The sequence below is a fragment of the Mustelus asterias genome, chromosome 9 (assembly GCF_964213995.1).
Source record: "Mustelus asterias chromosome 9, sMusAst1.hap1.1, whole genome shotgun sequence".
In the NCBI taxonomy this organism is placed as follows: domain Eukaryota; kingdom Metazoa; phylum Chordata; class Chondrichthyes; order Carcharhiniformes; family Triakidae; genus Mustelus; species Mustelus asterias.
This window is the reverse complement of record NC_135809.1, coordinates 52,403,325-52,424,191: the sequence shown is the minus strand read 5'-3', so window position 1 is coordinate 52,424,191 and position 20,867 is coordinate 52,403,325. Positions and strand designations below refer to the sequence as shown.

The following is a 20,867-nucleotide window of genomic DNA, read 5'->3' as shown; positions in this document are numbered from 1 at the left end:
TACTTTCCACTTGCCTGGTTAGGTACAGCTCCAACAACAGAAGAACTCTGACACCATCCAGGATATAGCAGCCTGCTTGATTGTTTGTGGAAGGCTGCCATTCAAACCCTCTAGCACCGATGAACAATAGCAGCAGTGTGTACCACCTACAAAAGGCACTGCAAGAACTCACAAAAGTTCCTTAGGCAGCACCTTCCAAACCCATGATCACTACCATCTAAAAGGACAAGATCAGCAGATACACGAGAATACCACCACCTGCAAGTTCCCCTCTGAGTCACTCGTCACCCTAACTTGGAAATATATTACTATTCCTTCACTGTTGCTGGGTCAAAATCCTGGAACTTGCTCCCTAACAGCACTGTGGGTGTACCTACACCAAAATCCAATAGCCAAGTTCCGCACACATGAGGACGGCCTCAACCGGGATCTTGGGTTCATGTCACACTATCTCTAACCCCCACGACTTGCCTGGGCTTACAAAATCTCATTAACTGTCCTGGCTGGAGATAATACACATCTCTTTAACCTGTGCTTAACCCTCTCTCCACTCACATTGTCTGTATCTTTAAGACTTGATTACCTGCAAAGACTCGCATCCCAACCATTATCTTGTAAATTGAGTTTGTATCCATAGATGTCCTATTTGTGAACAGAACTCCCACTCACTTGATGAAGGGGCAGTGCTCCGAAAGCTTGTGGCTTGTGCTACCAAATAAACCTGCTGGACTTTAACCTGGTGTTGTGAGACTTCTTACTGGGTGTATCAACATCACAGGGTCTATAGTGGTTCAAGAAGGCAACTCACCACCACCTTCTCATGGGCAAAAAGGGATGGACAATAAATGATGACCTAACCAGTGATGTCTATATTCCATAAATGATTTTTTTTTGAATGGCTTCAAAGTCAAAGCAGAAACACAAGGGAATCTAGAACTTAACTACATTTAGTCAGAATCTAAATCTACATGGAAATTATTTTCAGAAAGGACAGTGATAAATATTATTATTTACCATATTCACAACAACCCTCTTAACCTCATATCCCATGGCCTCAATCACTGACCAGGCCATCGCTGATCTTGTCCGACTTCCCCGCACAGGCATACTCCCCTTCCAACCACACTTCATTCTGCATTCTTTACAGGAAAAAGCTCTACCTCAAATTATTTACAGCAACACATTCAAAGCTCTATCTACCTCACCTTAGGCCTTCACTCAGTACCGTATGTCCACAGCTGTTAATTAGCTCAACCACCTCCTAACCCCCAATTTTGATACCTTTGGCCTCAGCAAAGTTCCCTTCCCTCAAGCCCAAGGGACTCAGACTGGGGTATTTTTAAAATATTTGTTCATGAGATGCAGGCCTCATTAGCTTGGCCAGCATTTATTGCCCATCCCTAATTGACCTCGAGAAGGTAGTGGTGGGTTGCTTCGTGAACCGTTGGAATCCAAGAAATTCCTCCCCATTTTTGTGGCTTTCTAGGATGCCTACTTACAGTGCAGATTGCATCAGCATTTACAGCACATTAAAGATGATCTGATACGTAGAACCGGAGACATTCTAGCATCTCAGTGTACAATGGGCGGGGGGGGGGGGTGGTGAGGCCCAAAGCCATAGCTTTGCCCACGTTGTAGCAGCCACACCAAACTGCAGTGCATCCATCAGTATGTACTCCCGGACCTTGGAACGTGCCAGTCTGTAACACTTGGTCGCAGGCATCTTCTTGCACTGGAAAGCCAATGACCAAAGAGTGTCTTTTACCAAGTGGTGGCCTCCAGCAGCAGCTGAGATTTGTCTTGGGAAGCATCCCTATGAACAGTCCTTGAACACAGAATCCTGCATTATGGCGCTGCTCAAGCTGAAGCTCTACAAAAATCATGCTTCTCTTTTCAGACCTTTTTTTGCAAATGCATATTTCTTAAGCAGAATCATAGAACCCTACAGTACAGAAGGAGGCCATTCGGCCCATCGAGTCTGCACCGACCACAATCCCACCCAACCCCTATCCCCATAACCCCATGCATTTGCCCTAGCTAGCCCCCCTGACACTAAGGGGCAATTTAGCATTGCCAATCCACCTAACCCGCACATGTTTGGACTGTGGGAGGAATCCGGAGGAAACCCACGCAGACACGGGGAGAATGTGCAAACTCCACACAGACGGTGACAAAGCCGAGAATTGAACCCAGGTCCCTGACGCTGCAAGGCAGCAGTGCTAACCACTGTGCCACCATGCCCCCAGAGAAAGTCAGGATATGTGGTGCTGAGATGCTGGATATGCATGACCTTCATCACTGCCCCACCTAAGATCAGTTACTCAGGTATATCGGACTGAACCCGAGGACCCGAGTCCCTACCATCTGTATGCAGACACATAAGTATGCTCACTGCATTTAGTTTACATTCTTAATCAGCAATTTCTTCCAAAAGACTCAATAAATGTGGCATTAACTACTTTTGATGGAGTTCATAGAATCCTCATAGTGCATAAGGAGGCCACTTGACTCATTGAGTCTGCACTGGCTCCAACAGAGCATCCCACCCAGGCCCTCTTCCCCCCCACCCCATCTCCGTAACCCCACATATACACCCCACCAATCTTGGGATACTAAGGAGCAATTTAACATGTCTAATCCCCCTAACCTGCACGGTTAGGGCGGCACGGTAGCACAGTGGTTAGCACTGCCGCACGGTAGGGCGGCACGGTTAGCACTGCTGCTTCATAGCTCCAGGGTCCCGGGTTCGATTCCCGGCTCGGGTCACAGTCTGTGTGGAGTTTGCACATTCTCCTCGTGTCTGCGTGGGTTTCCTCCGGGTGCTCCGGTTTCCTCCCACAGTCCAAAGATGTGTGGGTTAGGTTGGTTGGCCAGGTTAAAAATTGCCCCTTAGAGTCCTGAGATGCGTAGATTAGAGGGATTAGCAGGTAAATATGTGGGGGGTAGGGCCTGGGTGGGATTGTGGTCGGTGCAGACTCGATGGGCCAAATGGCCTCCTTCTGCACTGTAGGGTTTCTATGATTTCTATGATCTTTGGACTGTGGGAGGAAACTGGAGCACCTGGAGGAAACTCACGCAGACATGGGGAGAATGTGCAAACTCCACACAGAGTCACCCCAGGCCGGAATTGAACCTGGGTCCCTGGTGCTGTGAGACATTAGTGCTCACCACTGTGCCACCCCCATTTGTTTCATGTTATCAATTACTCTGCAATGGTACTGATCATTTAACTTAAAGTTCCAATTCGATTCTCAGTCCAAACACAGAACTGTGATTCACTGTACCCCATATCTCATAAAACTATTGCATGTAGCTCAGTACTACTTTTCCTATCTTTTGAAGACATGTCAGGTAAGTATGTGAAGGAATTTGCTGCACTCACTCACTCCACTGCATACAATGCGCCAATTTTTCTGAATCGAGTAGTATCACAAATCACTGATTAAATGAAAAGAACACAGATTAATTTACTTTGTAAAACACCTATCACTTCCCAGTTCAACAAGGTTGCAAAGAACCGCTGACAACATTAGATATACCCTTTGCAGAGTTTTAATCCAGGAAACCAGATTTGACGAATCAATCTTTGAACAATTTTATAACCATTTATTTGCACAGGTACAAGATACAAACAATCATGAACCTCCTAAACCAACAACTACAGTTGAAGTCTGTGTCTAAGAACGCAAGTGAATCCCCAGTTAATGTCCACCATCTGCATACAATTAAACATAATTAATATACAATTAACATCCTGGAGGTCATTCAGTTTGGCACTTGATAAATCACTTAATCCATTTCATATCTGTTTAGCTTTCCTTTATTATAATCATATCAGTACCTACAAATACAAATGTTAAAGGCGTTTTCCATTTTGTGCACAAGGTAGATCAGTTAAATGATATTGCTACATGACTGAGTGACACTCTATTTCATGTCCTCAGATTGTTTTATCAGTCTGGCACTGAATGAAAACATATTAATCGACCATTACGTTTGATCAGCCTCAAACATGCGAGAAGTTCTCTCACCATTTAAACTGGCCTGTCCTTCCTCAAGAGCCCAACATCAGGATTTTAAGATTAAGTTAATACAGGCAAACACCGCTGCGAAACAGCAGTGAAATTGTTGGAGCGCTAAAAGTGCAAACTAAGGAAAATGTAATCTTTTGTTTACTTTACTGTCAAGATAAATTGAAGCAGAAAAATACCACTAAATGAGTACAAAAATTGGGTGTTGGAATATATAAACATGACCTTTGTTTCACATAAACCAAAAAGAGTGCAGGATATGTATGGGAAGCATATTAACAACCTTCAATAAGAGAAAAAAGCCCACACACTAGGATAGAATCACTTTTACATGAAAGTAGTTGAGGCCGAAACATTGAATGCTTTCAAGAAGTAGTTAGATATAGCACTTGAAGTGAAGGGGATCAAAGGATATGTGGGGGGCAAGGCAGGATCAGGCTATTGAGTTGAATGATCAGCCATGATCATAATGAATGGTGGAGCAGGCTCAAAGGGCCAAATGGCCTCCACCTGCTCCTATTTTCTATGTTTCTATCTTCCTCAAGTCTCAAGTCTGGTGACATTTATAATGGAAAGTTAACAGTTTGTATATTTTGACCCAGCACAGTAGCTTCAGAGAGGTGAGCACATAAGTCGAGCATGTCCCCTCATTGTGGTACTGAAGGAGCTTTGCAATGTCAATGTGCTGCCTTCAGATGAGATGTCATATGGAGTTTGTGTCTACTCACTTACAGGTGGACATAAAAGATGTCATGGCACAATCTTGAGAATTCTCCATGGTGTGCTGGTAAATAGCCATCATACAGATATATAAACTAGAAACAGGAGGAGGCCATTCTGCCCTTTGAGCCTGCTCCACCATTCATTATGATCTTGGCTGATTACCAAATTCAATATCCTGATTCCCCCCCCATATCCCTTGGTCCCTTTAGCCCCAAGAGCTATATCTAACATAGAAACATCCTATATCCTCCGGGCCAACTTCATTTCAATCAGATGATTTGGTCCTTGCCACATGGAACAAATGATCCACAGATATTACCCCATCTCCCAAGGTTCTTGCAGTTCAAACAAAGTTAATTTAATCTGACTGACTGTTTATTGCTGCATTTACACTGACTGCATGATGGTGGGGGAGGGGTGATTGACACCAATCCAATCCACTTCCAGATGTTAGTTGTTTTAACCCATTTCTATAGCACCATTACCAGTATAAGGAGTTTCACAGGAACATAACCAAACAAAAATTATAAATCCCAAAGTATTTTCTGCCCCTGGTAGAACGCTAACCAGCAGCCCGTGCCGTCTGCTAATCACTCTTAAGGTGGCATTTGGTGGGACCAGCAGTTCCTACCTTAACTCAGCAACCTTTTGGCCTCTGTCCAAATTTTCCAGTCCCGCTAGCAGTGAACATCATCGCAGGCAGGAGAGAAAAATCCCGGCCTTAGTCTGACATTTCCTATCATCATCCAAGTTTTCATTTTCATCGGTTCAACTTGCAACTCCTTACCCTACTCTCCCAAGTTGCTTGAAGTAATTTTCCAGATTTAGCTTTCTCGTATCTTTTGCTATCTTAAGTACCTCAACAAAGTTGCTTTGCAGACCTTTTAAAAAATCCAACTTCCTCCATTTACTCAGTCCTCAAACATCAGGGATCAGACTTGTTGCTTTTTGGTGCACTACCTCGGAAACCTCTGCACATCTTGGTGCGGAAATGGGCCCTGTCCAAGTTTGCCTTGTATTGCCATGGTTCTGACTTTACAGTTCAACATTCAGTTTTCTCTGACATATTAAAACGTTAAATTTACTAAATCTACCAGCTCTCTTCCAACTACAGCTTTCATTATTTCAGCATCAATGCATCAGTTCTCCATTTTTTTCTTATGTACAGTACTTTACACGGGCCCTCATTAAATTTAATTTTGTCATTATTCTGCCCACTTACATATTTGTCCCAACTTATATTTGCTAAACCCACTGCCCTTCTGAGTTTGATTTATTTGCCAAATTCACCCAATTTGCATTGAATCCATTACTGGTATAGGTCGGGAACAATGTAGAATCTAAACACTGACCCCTCAGGCATCCAACTCACTGCTTACCTCCCCCCATTCCCAATCTAATATAACACCAATGGCAAGCACTCTTGTATTCTACCCTTTGACAAATTTATCCACAAAACTTAAGATTTATCCTGAATATTTACAGTTTTGTGCGTGGAATTTTGCCCAGTGTGTTGGAAGCCCATGAATACCATTTTATTATAATGATCAGTGTCCTCTTAACATATTCACTTCCTTAAAAAGAAAGTTAATCAGGCAGGATTTTTCTTATTGAAATCAAGTTAACAGCAGTCCACTATGTTATGGGTGAACAAATGGTATTCATAACGGCCTCTGATCCTCAAATCCCTTATTTTTAGTCACTATCAAAGGCAGGGCTACCAGTTCTGCCAGAGGAGTCTCTCAGAATGGAGTATGGGTCTCCAGACAATGCAGCAAGTAGTCTGGGAGATCTTCATGCTTCAATATTCACAATGTCGCTGTACCCACCAATATTTCCTCTAATTTTCCTTCACTGTGTGGCTTGTTTCTTGCATAACGCAATCCCTTTAATTGATTGTATGCAACCTGTTTCTTGCATTGTGTTCCAGATTTCTGCATGCTCGAGCACCCATGCAGTTTACGTTGCTATCCAGCCTCTGCCATAACATCACCGACTGCCATTGCAGAGAAACCTTAGATTCGGTGACATAGCCCTAGCCACCTTAGAGAGTTGGGACCAACCAGTGTACCATGAACCATAGTATGGTGTCGGGGTGTGCATGGGAGTCGACGGGGGGGGAGGAAGTTGGAGTTCTGGCCGGGAAAGGAAAGAGAATGAGGAACATGAGTTGGGGGAGAAAGGAAGAACATGACCAGAACTCTCCGATCATTCACACCCCACCACCGCTGCCAGCAAGAATGGAGAATTTGGTGCTCAGCCAAATCTCCATTCACTGCGGCTGGACTGGAGAATCCCAGCTGCGGGCAACGTTTGGAAAATCCAGCCCTATGGTTCTGCGATGGGCACCACAAAACAAAAGCTCCAACGGTAACCTCTATAAAGTCAAGCTGAAGCAGGTGTCATTTGATTACAATGTCATGTGATCAAACCTCCAGGAACACTTCCTAAGAGTGTTGGGAAACCAGTATTACCAGACCATTCCCACATATTCAGGAGTTAACCAATTCCCAATCTACTGATCATCTTTCCAACGAACCACACTGAATAACCATACTGCATTGTAGCACACAAACAAACTTACACTTTTTAAAATTGTTACTGAACATGTTCTTTTAAGCATTTTTTGGGATAGAGTTCAGAATTATTTACAACAAAGAAAAAGAAAACAAGAGCGGAATGTTTCCATGCTACTGACTTTGCTATCCAGCATTACAGCGAGGCAGCATATTACTGCATTCTTCACAAAACTCGGTTTTTGGACTGTTGCCCTATCAAACATTATGGCCATCTGCCAAATTTTAATTGATTACTTGATATATCAAGTTCATTCCAAACTGATTTACTTCAACTCTCGTTCAACCCTTAACTCACAGCTGGCATATCCACCATTTATCCCTGCCTGCTTCAGTACAGCTGTGCTATCAGTGTATTCATTACTTGCTTAAGCTTGCCTTATTCTGGGAAAGAAAAATCCTTTAGCAGCCTCCTTCAGATGGAACACCCCCGTACATTATGCTGTGAAAGTCCCTTGTTTCATGATCTTTACGGGAAGACTCATTCAATACACAATTATACACATTGCCACCTACGAGGCTAATCCAAATGCATTATAGTGCAACACAACTGTATTTTTTGCTTCATCGCATTGAATTTAGTGATGAATTTAGAACAGGAGAAAGTCCAAAATGCCATTTCCACCTTCTAGTACAACAGGGTGGTGACATTTGAATTAACCAGTGGAGAGAATGACATTATGCTATGGTGACGTATTTATGGACATTCAGCCAACTTTCTGAGTTGATAGTAACACAGAAGCCATTCACTGCAAAGATGCTGAAACATAGTTGGAACATTTTGCCAGAGTTCAGTAATCTATCATAGAAATCATAGAAACCCTACAGTGCAGAAGGAGGCCATTCGGCCCATCGAGTCTGCACCGACCACAATCCCACCCAGGCCCTACCCCCACATATTTACCCACTAATCCCTCTAACCTATGCATCCCAGGACTCTAAGGGGCAATTTTTAACCTGGCCAATCAACCTAACCCGCACATCTTTGGACTGTGGGAGGAAACTGGAGCACCTGGAGGAAACCCACGCAGACACAAGGAGAATGTGCAAACTCCACACAGACTGTGACCCGAGCCGGGAATCGAACCCGGGACCCTGGAGCTGTGAAGCAGCAGTGCTAACCACTGTGCTACCGTGCCGCCCTACACTTTCCTTTTTACTTGCGAGGGAAAACTGATTTAGTCAACTTCAGGTAATAAACTCAAAAACAGTATTCTGAGAATGCTGCAAATCTAAAATAAAAACAGCTCTCGTCATCACCTCCTTTTTCTGACACCCCCCCCACTCCCCTGGCCTCTCAAACCCGGCGACCCTCCCCCCGCCCCCGTTAGGTCCCACCAACACTCCGGACTTAATTTGAAGTCCGGCTGCATAAGCTCCTCTTCTCTGGGGACTGCCTGTATTCCCAGAAGTGGCCACAGTTCGACTCAATCAATCAACTAGATTAACCAACATCCCTCCAAGGCAGGACCTCCTCCCGTGATGGGAGCTGAAATCTCGCCCTTAGCCAGTTATCAGCACAAATGGCTGAGGTGCAGTCGACTATTTGGTGGACAGGCTTCCTGCTGACCATTTAGTTGGGGCAGGTAGTGAATGCAGCATCCTATAAAATCCAACACATTATTTGTTATTCTTATTAAAAGGAGAACCATGAGGATGTCAGATTCCCAACGTCCTCATCATCACAAAAGACAATACAGCACAGGAATAAGGCCTTTGGGCAACAAGACTGCGCTGATATGCAGGCGTACTGGTGGCACAGTGGTTAACACTGCTGCCTCTCAGCGCCAGGGACCTAGGTTCAATTCTGGCCTCGGGTCACTGTCTGTGAGGAGTTTAAACATTCTCCCCGTGTCTGCGTGGGTTTCCTCCGGGTGCTCCGGTTTTCTCCCACAGTCCAAAGATGTGCGGGTTAGTTGATTGGCCATGCTAAATTGACCCTTAGTGTCAAGAGGGATTATCAGGATGAATACATGGAATTATGGGGATAGGGCCTGGGTGGGATTGTTGTCAGTGCACGCTGATGGGCCGAATGGCCTCCTTCTGCACTGTAGTGATTCTATGATTCGAAACGCAGTTTCTATTCCTCTGTTTGCCTCCCACTCATGTGTCTATCAAGATACACCTTGAACATTGCCTGCTTCCACCACCTCCATTGGCAGTGCACTCCAGGCACCCACCACCCTGTGTGAAGAACTCTCCCCGCACGTCTCCCCTAAACTTACCACCTCTCACCTTAAACCTGTGCCCTCTTGTAGTTGACCCTTACATCCTGGGAAAAAGCCTCCGACTATCCACCCTATCCATGCCTCTCATAATTTTGTCGACTTCTATCAGTCAGTATAGTATACAGTATATCAGTCCAAAGATGTGCGGGCTAGGTTGATTGGCCAGCCTAAATTGCCCCTTAGTGTCCCGGGATGCATAGGTTCGAGGGATTAGTGGATAAATATGTAGGGATATGGGGATAGGGCCTGGGTGGGATTGTGGTTGGTGCAGACCCGATGGACCGAATGGCCTTTTTCTGCACTGTAGGATTCTATGATGAGGTCGGCCTACGACATTCTCAAGCTTGGATTTATCCTCCTTATCCAATGCACCCCAATCTCCTCTGCCAAGGAAAGACCCTGACTCGTTACACAGTGCTAATAAGTATAAAATCATATTTGAAGTTTTGGATGTTTCTAAGAAAAATATTAAAATATCATATAAAGAAAATACTTAATCTCTTTCAAGAAAAAAGGTTTAACTCCCTCCTCTCTCAATCATGAACATGGGGCCAAACTTTTACTAAGCATTTCATCATATAAATTAGCAAAATAAATTTTAAATTAGGGGAGTCATGAAGGTCTGTATATCTGAGTTCCAGTCTGGATGTGAAATGGGAATTGTAGTGTTACTGAGAACAGTGGACAGAAAATTATCAAGTGTAACCTGACTTCAGAAATGCCAAAGACTGAGTGCCAGGTACATAACTTCAATGCGATAAAAGAACAACTAAATCAGGAAGTTATTCAATATCATGCCAGTTAAAAGCAAATTTGAAAGCATAATGTTAGCACAAAGGATAAATATATACTGCAAATCAGCAATAACTTGCATTAAACACAGTTAATGTTACAAGAGCATAACCATACAAAAGTGAACACAGGATCAAAGGAGACATGAGGACAGCATAAAATAGTAACTATTCTGAATGATTACTCCTTCCAAATATTCAGAAATGAAAGCGTTTGATAAGGTTCCCCACAGTAAGCTATTGCAGAAGATATGGAGGCATGGGATTGAGGGTGATTTAGCGGTTTGGATCAGGAATTGGCTAGCTGTAAGAAGACAGAGGGTGGTGGTTGATGGGAAATGTTCATCCTGGAGTTCAGTTACTAGTGGTGTAGCGCAAGGATCTGTTTTGGGGCCACTGCTGTTTGTCATTTTTATAAATGACCTGGATGAGGGCGTAGAAGGATTGGTTAGTAAATTTGTGGATGACACTAAAGTCGGTGGAGTTGTGGACAGTGCGGAAGGTTGTTGCAGGTTATAGAGGGACATAGATAAGTTGCAGAGCTGGGCTGAGAGGTGGCAAATGGAGTTCAATGCGGAAAAGTGTGAGGTGATTCACTTTGGAAGGAGTAACAGGATTACAGAGTACTGGGCTAATGGTAAGATACTTGGTAGTGTGGATGAACAGAGAGATCTCGGTGTCCATGTGCATAGATCCCTGAAAGTTGGCACCCAGGTTGATAGGGTTAAGAAGGCGTACGGAGTGTTAGCTTTTATTGGTAGAGGGATTGTGTTCGGAGCCATGAGGTCATGTTGCAGCTGTACAAAACTCTGGTGCGGCCGCACTTGGAGTATTGCGTACAGTTCTGGTCGCCGCATTATAGGAAGAATGTGGAAGCATTGGAAAGGGTGCAGAGGAGATTTACCAGGATGTTGCCTGGTATGGTGGGAAGGTCTTATGAGGAAAGGCTGAGAGACTTGAGGTTGTTTTCGTTAGAGAGAAGAAGGTTAAGAGGTGACTTAATAGAGGCATACAAGATGATCAGAGGATTAGACAGGGTGGATAGTGAGAGCCTTTTTCCTCGGATGGTGATAGCTAGCACGAGGGGACATATCTTTAAATTGAGGGGTGATAGATATAGGACAGATGTCAGAGGTAGGTTCTTTACTCAGAGAGTAGTAAGTGCGTGGAATGTCCTACCTGCAGCAGTAGTGGACTCGCCAACATTAAGGGCATTTAAATGGTCATTGGATAAACATATGTGATATTGGAATAGTGTAGGTTAGATGGGCTTTAGATTGGTTTCACTGGTCGGCGCAACATCGAGGGCCGAAGGGCCTGTACTGCACTGTAATGTTCTATGTTCTAGACTGAACAATATGTCCTCCACAAACAGATTGTCTAATCAATAGCTTCAATTCTGTAGTAGTGGCTTCAAGCTCCACTCCAGGCCTCGAGCACAAAAATCAAAGCGGATACTCCAGTGCAGTGCTGAAGGGGTGTTGCACTATCCGTGGGCTATCTTTTGAATGAGACATGAAACCAAGGCCCTGGCTGTCCTCTCAGATGGACATGGGAGATTTCATGACAAGTCGAGGAAGCAGAGTTATCCTGGCCAACACCATGAAAACAGATTACCCAATCATTATCACATTATTCTGTACAACTTATCTACCATGTTTTCTACATTACGACAGTAACTACACTTCAAGGATACTTCATTAGCTGTGAAGTTCTTTGGGATGCCCACAGAACAAAAGAGGTACAATTCTGAGTATAGCTAAAAGAGTTCATAGCAAATAAATTCCCAAGGATAGATGGTATTATCCAAGAGTGCGGAGAGATAATAGGGAAGACAATTGAGGCACTGAGAATTATTATAATAGTCACACATGATGTACAGTAGTTTGAAAATACTCCCCATAAAGGGAGGCAAACCAAAATTAAACGCCCGTTCATCTTACTTCCATTCCATGGAAGATAACAGAATTGCTTAGCAGTTAACAATCCAGTGTGCAGCAGTTATCAGGGATGCAGCAGAAGAGAAAGTTCCTTCCTGACCAATCTCCTCATCTGCTTCTTTGAGCAAATGGGGGGGACTCAGGAAATCCCTATGATCTGATACGCCTCAACTTCCCAAAGACTTCTGAGACAGCTTCAACATGAATGGTTATTAGTTGTTAATATGGGATGTTATGGTAAGCTGAGGTAGGGGTAGGAGGGGACAATGCCGAACGGGTGTCTTAAGTTCAGTGTTGGGTCGACTATGGCGTCCCATTGTCATAAATGACCTGGATTCTGTAACTCAGTGCAAAGCAATCAAATTTGCAGATGATACCAGACAATGAGGGAAATGGAAATAGAAGGGGCAACTTTGACAATATTGAACAATATATTCAATATTGAGTAACAGTGGCTTGCGCATCGAAAGGACAAATGGATGATCTGCACATTTTTAGGAATGGTGTTGAAGCTGAAAGACACCAATTTAGAGAAAAATCTATGAGGTTAATATAAGATTAACTGAGTCAAAGCCATGTTAATACAAGACAGAGGAGGAAGTGTTTGAGTCAGTCACCAAAAAACAAGAGAGATATTCAAGCATTGGAGGCAGTGCAGCAAGGAGCCCCTGGGTAAAGCTAATGTCAAAGCTCTGAGTTAAGAAAAAAACTGGAGAAACTTTGGCTTTTTAGCCTTAAATGGAGACGTTAGTGTGGTGATCTCAGATATAAATCTCAGGGCTAGTACTGGGGTGGCATGGCAACACAATGGTTAGCACCGCTGCCTCACAGTGCCAGGGACCCGGTTTGATTCCAGTTTTGGGTGACTGTCAGTGTGGAGTTTGCACATTCTCCCTGTGTCTGCGTGAGTTTTTTCTGGGTGCTCCGGTTTCCTCCCATAGTCTAAAGATGTGCAGGTTAGGTAGGTTGGCCATGGTAAATTTCTCCTTAATGTCCCAAGCTGTGCTGGTTATGGGGATGAGTGGGGTAAATACATGGGACTACAGGGAGAGGGTGGGCTGTGGGCCTGGGTAAGATACTCTGTCAGAGATTTGGTGTGGACTTGATGGGCTGAATGGCCTCCTTCTGCACTGCGGTGATTCAATGATACAAATGTTTGTAAGATAATGATAGAAGTAAACCCAGAATATTACAAGTGTGTACAAGGTAGGTAATTTTAAAACAGATATCAGATTCCTGTTTCACACAACTGATGATCAACATATGGAATAAACTTCCAATAGAGGCCAAAGTCCCCGGTCACTGAAGAAGCTGCTGCTATAATAGGGCAACATTAGCATGTTTCTAGATGGATCAATTAAAATGAAGCAAATGGTCATTTTAATTTGGAATTCTTGTGAACTGAATATCCAATTGTTATTTCAAGTGTAAGAGTAAAAATGCAATATTTTCCATGTCTGGTCAACAGTTTATTGAAAATTCTAGAGACAAACTAAATTGTAAATAACTCACATGATATTCACAAACTTGTCTGAGATTTTCTTAAAATATTGACATTGCAATATGAATTTGAAGCTACAGCTTCCCTGATGACTAAATTGGTTAAAACAGAGTAATGGCCCCTATCCAGAGAGTTGAAGTCCAGTCATCAGTTGGTGCTGAATCAGCTGATGACAGAATGGACAGTTTTTATTATTTTGATGGGACATTGAAACAAGCCAGATTCTGCCCATTTGATGGATTCAGCTGGATGTTAAGGATCCCTTGGGTTGTTTTTTCGGGAAGTACAAGTTCTCCAGCTCAATATGCCTCCTTCAACCAACATTAAAAATACAACAAAAGCTCACTCATCCAAATTTGGTTTGTGGGATCTTGCCATGTACAAGATGGTTGCTTGTCTCACAACTGCCACTGCATTTCAAAGTACTTCACTGTATCTTACGTGCATCGATAGATTTTTTAAAAATGTGATAAGAAACTTCGTAAAAATTGTGAGTTGCCTTAATAAGCTGGGATCGATCTATCAGGGCCTTGTTCTCCTGGTCAGTATCCCTGCTGGATGTGTATGTGCATGAGGCCATGATCAAGCTACTGAAAAGCCTCTTGCGATAAAACAACCTACTAAAACTCATGATTTTGGGTCATACAGGGAGGATTTCCACTTTTTGCTGCGGACAACCAGTGTTCATGGAACAATACTGCAGCAAGGGGGCCATGCTTCTAGCAGGCAAAGAGGGGAAGAGCAGAACAAAATCATTTTCTTAAATTATAAAGCTACAGAATACAAATCACAAGTGATAATGAGGCAAAAACTCATTACAATTCCTCAGTCAGTTCACACCTTGCAGTCAGGCTGAGGGACAATAGCATTTCACTGCAAGTACACTACCTAACAATCAAGAGGTTAGCATTAATAGAAGCCTTGGGCTTAGCCCACAGCCTAGAATTATGCCTTGCAAATGAAGGAGGATGTACAACGACAACTGGCTCCCAAGGACAAGGTGGGGCAAACAAGCTGCAAGTTGAAAAATAATACTTCAAAACTACTTGGTTGTAGATAATAATGGTCTCTAGGTGAGAGGGGTTGAACCTGCAATGTGTTTTGTCTAGGAAGCTGTAAAGAGTTTAACGCACTTTGCAAAGTTGGTCTTTCAACTTAGCCACAATGACAAGAATGAATGGCAGTGTTGGAAAGCACAAGGTTGCTTACTGATTGTGTGTTTGGGAAACAAATTCTGCCAAGAAAGCACAGACATGTTTGCTGGAATTTTACTGCCCTGCCTGCCATGGGAATCGGAGCAGGAGAGGGGTGGCCAATGGGAAGGTCCGTTGACCTCGATTTTACGGTTTTGGGACGTGTGAAGCCATAGAAACCCGTTAGTTATCAATACCAGAAGCACAAGGTGTCAAAGCCAACCAAAGCTACAATTTATCTGATGTCCTTGACTTCAGTAAAGCTTCAGCAATTATTGTACAGCATTTGCAACCGCACGTGGAGTGTGCCTGCTACATATTCAGCCAGTAAAGGAAGATGCATATTGGTGGAAACTAAGATTTTGCCACGATCCTCCTGCCTCAGGCAAATGAGGCAGAATCATTCAACTATAAGAGCAGATCTATTAAAAAAAACACCAAGTAGCAAAGGATACTTTCCATCATAAAATGGATTTTGTAAATAGGTTTTTATATTTACTTGCACAATCCTTTATAGTTAGTCATCCGTTAACCATTCATAACAACCCAAAACATTTAGGACACACTGGGGACACTTGCAACCTCTCACTAATCACCAGAATTACATTGGAGCTTAAAGGGTGAAATGAATGGGTCTAGGCTGCCTCAAGTTGGTTTACATGCTCTTGAGTTTAGAATGCTGATCTACTTGAATAGTTTAAAATAATGAATGGATGTGATAGGGAAATAGGGAGAAACTATTTGCTCTAATGGGAGGGAATCCAGGACAAGGGTCATAATCTTAAAATTCAAGATAACTCTTTTAGGGGTGAATTTAGATAGCAGTTCTTCACACAAATGGTTCAGAAATCTGGACCTCTTACCCCTGAAAGCTGTGGATACTGGGTACATTGACATTTTCGAGTCCTGGCATTGAATTTTGTTTTTGTTCAGTAATGGTGTCAAGAACAAAAATAAGTAAATGGAGCAAATTTAATTTCAGTTGTAAAATAATGGGGGTGGGGGTGGGGGGGGGGGGGAACGATGGAGGGAAGTCTATTCCTGTTTGTGTGTTTCTAAGTCTACTGCTGGTTAACAAACTGTGCCAGCAATAACATTCCCAAACTACATTGTGTTAGCACGGCAACACATAGAATCATAGAATCCCAACAGTACAGAAAGAGGCCCATCAAGCCTGTACCAACAACAATCCTACCCAAGCCCTATCCCTTAATCCCACATATTTACCCTGCTAATCCCTCTGACACTAATGGATAATTTAGAATAGCCAATCAACCTAACCTGCACATCTTTGGACTGTGGGAGGAAACCAGAGGCTGGAATCGAACCCAGGTCCCTGGCGCTGTGAGGCAGCAGTGCTAACCACCGTGTCACCCATTAGACTTATGTATCGGAATTTTACCGCCTCACCCGCCCGAGACTCGTAAGATCCCACCCAAAGCCATTCTACGAGCCACACGCACCCCGAAATCGCCAGTAAAATTCCAGTCGTGGTCTAAATTTCCATCTTTAGCAAACAGGTGCATGAGCTTCACCCATATGGTTCAGAAATTTGACATACATTTCCCAGGATTATCTGTCCATTAACGCACAAGCGTAGACATGACGTGGACAAATATTCAACTGTTGCACCCCAGATGAAACTCTTGCTTCCGGATGCTGAGGATGAAAAGATATGCATCTCCCTCACACTCACTCGAAGTGAATGAGACACTAATGCCCACAGAAAACTTCCCATTTAGATTTATGGAGTTGGCAAACTCATAGATGCCGGCTACACACTGTCCAGCTTGCAGGCCCTATGAAGAATGCTCTGACAAAATCAGTGCACGAATGGAGGGGTAAGGTGTACCAGCTCACATAAACTACTTCCACTCAAACCCACTCTTGTTGGGGGGGGGGGGGGGTGGGGGGTGGGTGGGGGGAGGTGGATCTCTCCCAACCATCCCCCCCCCCCCCCACCCCCACCCACCCCCTTCAGTACTAAAGCTGGAAACAAAACTGATTCTCCCTCCAACGGAGGGTCAAAGATGATGCCAGGAATAGAGAATTTCAACATGGAGGAAACACTGGATAGGCCGGGAGTGCACAATCTGAAAGTGCCAGAGACTGAAACACTATTCATATTGAAAAAGTACTTGGATATGTACTGAAGGTGCTGTAAGCTACAGGGCAGCAGACCAAGTGCTGGCAAGTGGGATTAAACGGCAAAGATGTTTTTTGACCAGGATGGACACAATGAATGAATGGCCACTTTCCATTTCGTAAGATTTGCTTTTTTAAAATGATTTTTAATTAAACTCAAATACCAAGCGTAAATGATAAGCATTTGTGGGCATGTGTTACTAAAGGACCTTAGGCTTGCTAATAATCCTGGAATGCACATTTGGATAAATATGCCCTTTTAAATGTTCCTCTACAGAATGAATATCCCAAAGTATTAAATACATTCACTATTCAGTAGCATTTCCAAGGAAGTTTCTTTCAGGCTACCTCCTACCAGAGTTGGTAACAAATGAGAAATATTAATGTGATTAGAAATAAGCCCTGACTGAAGCTTTGTTCCAAGCACACTTCTGACAGGTTGAGAACCCTTGCTCGAGTGATCCTTCCAATTGGCCATGGCCATTGGACAGAAATGTTCTGGGTCAGGTCCACTGCCGGGATGGGCTGCTGGGACTTGGCCAGTGTCCTCAGCTTCCCATTTGTTGAGCGTGCTGTAGTGGGAGTGTGCTGCATACTTTCAAAGCGTGTAGCATGTTTAATTCAGAACAGGCGATGAGACATTTGAGAAGGCTGAGAATCGGACTGCTTGTCATTGCTGTGTAAATTGCTGAGCAAATGGGGGATTTCTGGCTGTTATAAACAGCACCGACAGATCGGGGGGGGGGGGGGGGGGTGGGTGGAGAAGACAACTGCCTCTCTACTAAACTCTGTCGCTGATTCTCTCTTTACTGTGTGTGTGTGTTCTGGTCAATCTATCCTGTGGTGATTCTCTAAGTGAGGAGCCTGCACTGTGTGTACGTGCTGTCCTCGGTATTTCTTTGGTCCATTAGCTGAACTCCGTTCTCTGACTTTAATTCCTGGCTGTGTGCATTCCCCTTCCCTCCAGCAAGTTACCACGGTCCTCCTGCCGGATACTCAGTGACAGAACAATCAGTCCACATCAAGTCACGGTGCAACAAGATGCCAAACTCCTTTAAAATCAAAGGTGTTGGGGAAAATCAGGTAAACAGACATTTAAACACGTGAGATGAACAGTCATGGAAAACCTAGTTTTATCCTTACATAGAGATCACGCCCGATAATAATTCTAAATCGAGGTGATACCAAAATCCTTAGAGATCTCGAAATAATGATTACCTGACTTTCAATGGGTCAAAATGCCACCCCTTTCCAAATTCCCTCACACTGCTCAGCTGCCAGGATGATACAAGAGAGTGGCCATTGTAATCAGCTATATTCCACCATCACCATCCCACTGGAGATTGATACCTGCAGAATATATTTAGCTATGGATAATACTCACAAGGCCAGTGCACAGGCTGACAACGGCGGGGTGCTCCATCTCAGAGTTGACATGCCCAACATAGAAACAGTGCCTGAGGTCGGAGTGCAGCGCTGGGGGCTCTGCCCTGCCGGAGTGACTGACTCGGTAAGTGGGTGCGATGAAGTCCGAGTGAGCGCTCAGGTTGAGCTGGTACAGCTGGCCGAAGGCGCTGATCCGATAGTGAGTGCGGGCAGCCCAGGGCTCCGAGTCGGAACTCCGCTTCTTCCTTCTGAAGTGATGAGTGTGGGGAAAGACCTCTCCGAAATCGTTCACCCGTGTCGGCGTGATTATTTCATAGGATCTCAGCTGTTTTATGAAATTCTCTGAAACAGAGAGGCAAGCGTGGCATTTCACAAGAAAATTCCCCAACTCAGTGCAATTTCAAACGTTAGTTTCTCATCATCGTCCTAGAATAAACTTTTATAGTTTAACAACATTGTAAATATACATTATACATATATATATGTAACACACTATATTCTATATGCCTGCATGTATAAAAACATTACATTCTATATGCCTGCATGTATAAAAACACTTCTATGATTGTATGTATAAACATATTCTATACAAATAAATATTCTAGATACAAGGATATGTGCATATATATTCCATACCTACAAATGTATGTATATATATAATACTTATTTCCTGTCCGGATCGAGAACAAATTAAAACTTTTAATCCACTATAATAAACATACACTACCTTGTTTCGGATGTAAACGCAATTGCTGAGAAGGAGGTAGAAATAGGAGCAGTTGACACAGGAGCCCTTCCACCCAAATCATCCACTGCATGGTTTCCCCCTGAGCGAAGCAGGCTCTTCAATCGCCACCACCGTCTCCCGTGTAACACGAAACACTCTCGGCTCAGACTTGCCAGCAGCAGGAGTAAGAGCAGAAGCAGTAGGGGAGACTGTCGGTTACGTAAATGTCCTTTGCAATAACATCCAGAGAGAGAGAGGACAGCTGCAAAAGCCCCCGAACGCCCATTGCCCACATGGACTCATTTGGCCAGTCTCTGGCGACGGGAAGAGCTCGCCATCCCAGCCATCCCTGTACAGCCTTCAGTGCATCTCCCGGCTCGCTGTTTCACTGTACAGGCAGCAGGGGATGGTGCTCTCTCCCTCCAGCTCCATTGATCCTCTCGGTCAGCCGACATCAAACGCACGGGACCCGCCTCTTGCTCGCTACCTAACCAATCCGCCCCTACAACCAGAGACTGCACTCCTCCAACTTTCCCGTGTAGCGCTTTAACCCTTTTCAGGCTGCTCTCGGCTTTCTCAACCCAGCGCCCTGGGCAATGCTGAGTGCTCAGTGTTTGCTGGGATTTCTACCAGTCCCATTACTATCCACCAAATACTAGCAGCATTAACTGTGAGAGAGGGCGCCCAATACATGTGAAACTGAATTAATTAAATCAGTTATTTGGATAACTATCTTGGAAGAAGAATCACAAACACATCAACCTTTCCTTCTCCCCTATGCACTCTATGAACGGTATGCTTTGTCTGTATAGTGCGCAAGAAACAAAACTTTTCACTGTATCCGAATACATGTGACAATAATACATCAAATCGAAATCAAACATAAAGTCAAAATTTTGAAGTTTATTAGTGTCAAAAGTAGGCTTACATTAACACTGCAATGAAGTTACTGTGAAAATCCCTGAGTCGCCACGTTCCAGTGTCTGTTCGGGTACACTGAGGGAGAATTTAGCATAGCCAATGCACCTAACCAGCATGTCTTTTGGACTGTGGGAGGAAACCAGAGCACCCAGAGGAAACCCATGCAGACACGGGAAGAATATGCAGACTCCGCACAGACAGTCACCCAAGCTGGGAATTGAACCCGGGTCCCTGGCATCAAGAAAGATTCACAGTGAGCAAGTCTGGGATGCCAGAATGACCACTGCCATTGATTCATCCCATTAGCTCTGGCCACGTACAACCTCCCAGACATTTAGCCCCAAGTCCTAACCCTAAATGGGATATCACTGCTACAATGCAGGAGCAATATTCTCTATGTGTGCATATTTAACAGAAAGTGATTGCATTTATATTTCAGGAGAGTTTTCAGTAGCTGATGGATTTTTGAATAATTACTTCAATAATTACAATGTAGAAATCACAGCAATCCATTTTCATATCATAGAATCATAGAATCCCTACAGTACAAAGGGAGGCCATTTGGCCCATCAACTCTGTAAAAACCACAATCCACCCAGGCCCTATTCCTGTAACCCCACATATTTACCCTGCTAATTCCCCTGACACTGGGGTCAATTTTGCATGGCCAATCAACCTAACCTGCACGTCTTTGGACTGAGCACC

At 43.8% G+C, this 20,867-nt stretch overlaps 1 protein-coding gene across 2 annotated transcripts in view; it reads right to left on the bottom strand.

Annotated features, from left to right (window-relative positions):
• LOC144498690 (A disintegrin and metalloproteinase with thrombospondin motifs 20-like) overlaps positions 1-19,691 on the bottom strand; it is a 417,617-nt gene extending 397,926 nt beyond the window's left edge. For both annotated transcript variants that reach the window (XM_078220194.1, XM_078220195.1), the window contains exons 1-2: positions 19,242-19,691; positions 18,513-18,856 (exon numbers count right to left, since the gene is read on the bottom strand). In XM_078220194.1, coding sequence (XP_078076320.1) covers positions 18,513-18,856; positions 19,242-19,332 — 435 coding nt within the window. In that variant the 5' untranslated portion in view covers positions 19,333-19,691. The remainder of the gene's footprint in view (positions 1-18,512; positions 18,857-19,241) is intronic.
• Between the last annotated feature and the right edge of the window lie 1,176 nt (positions 19,692-20,867).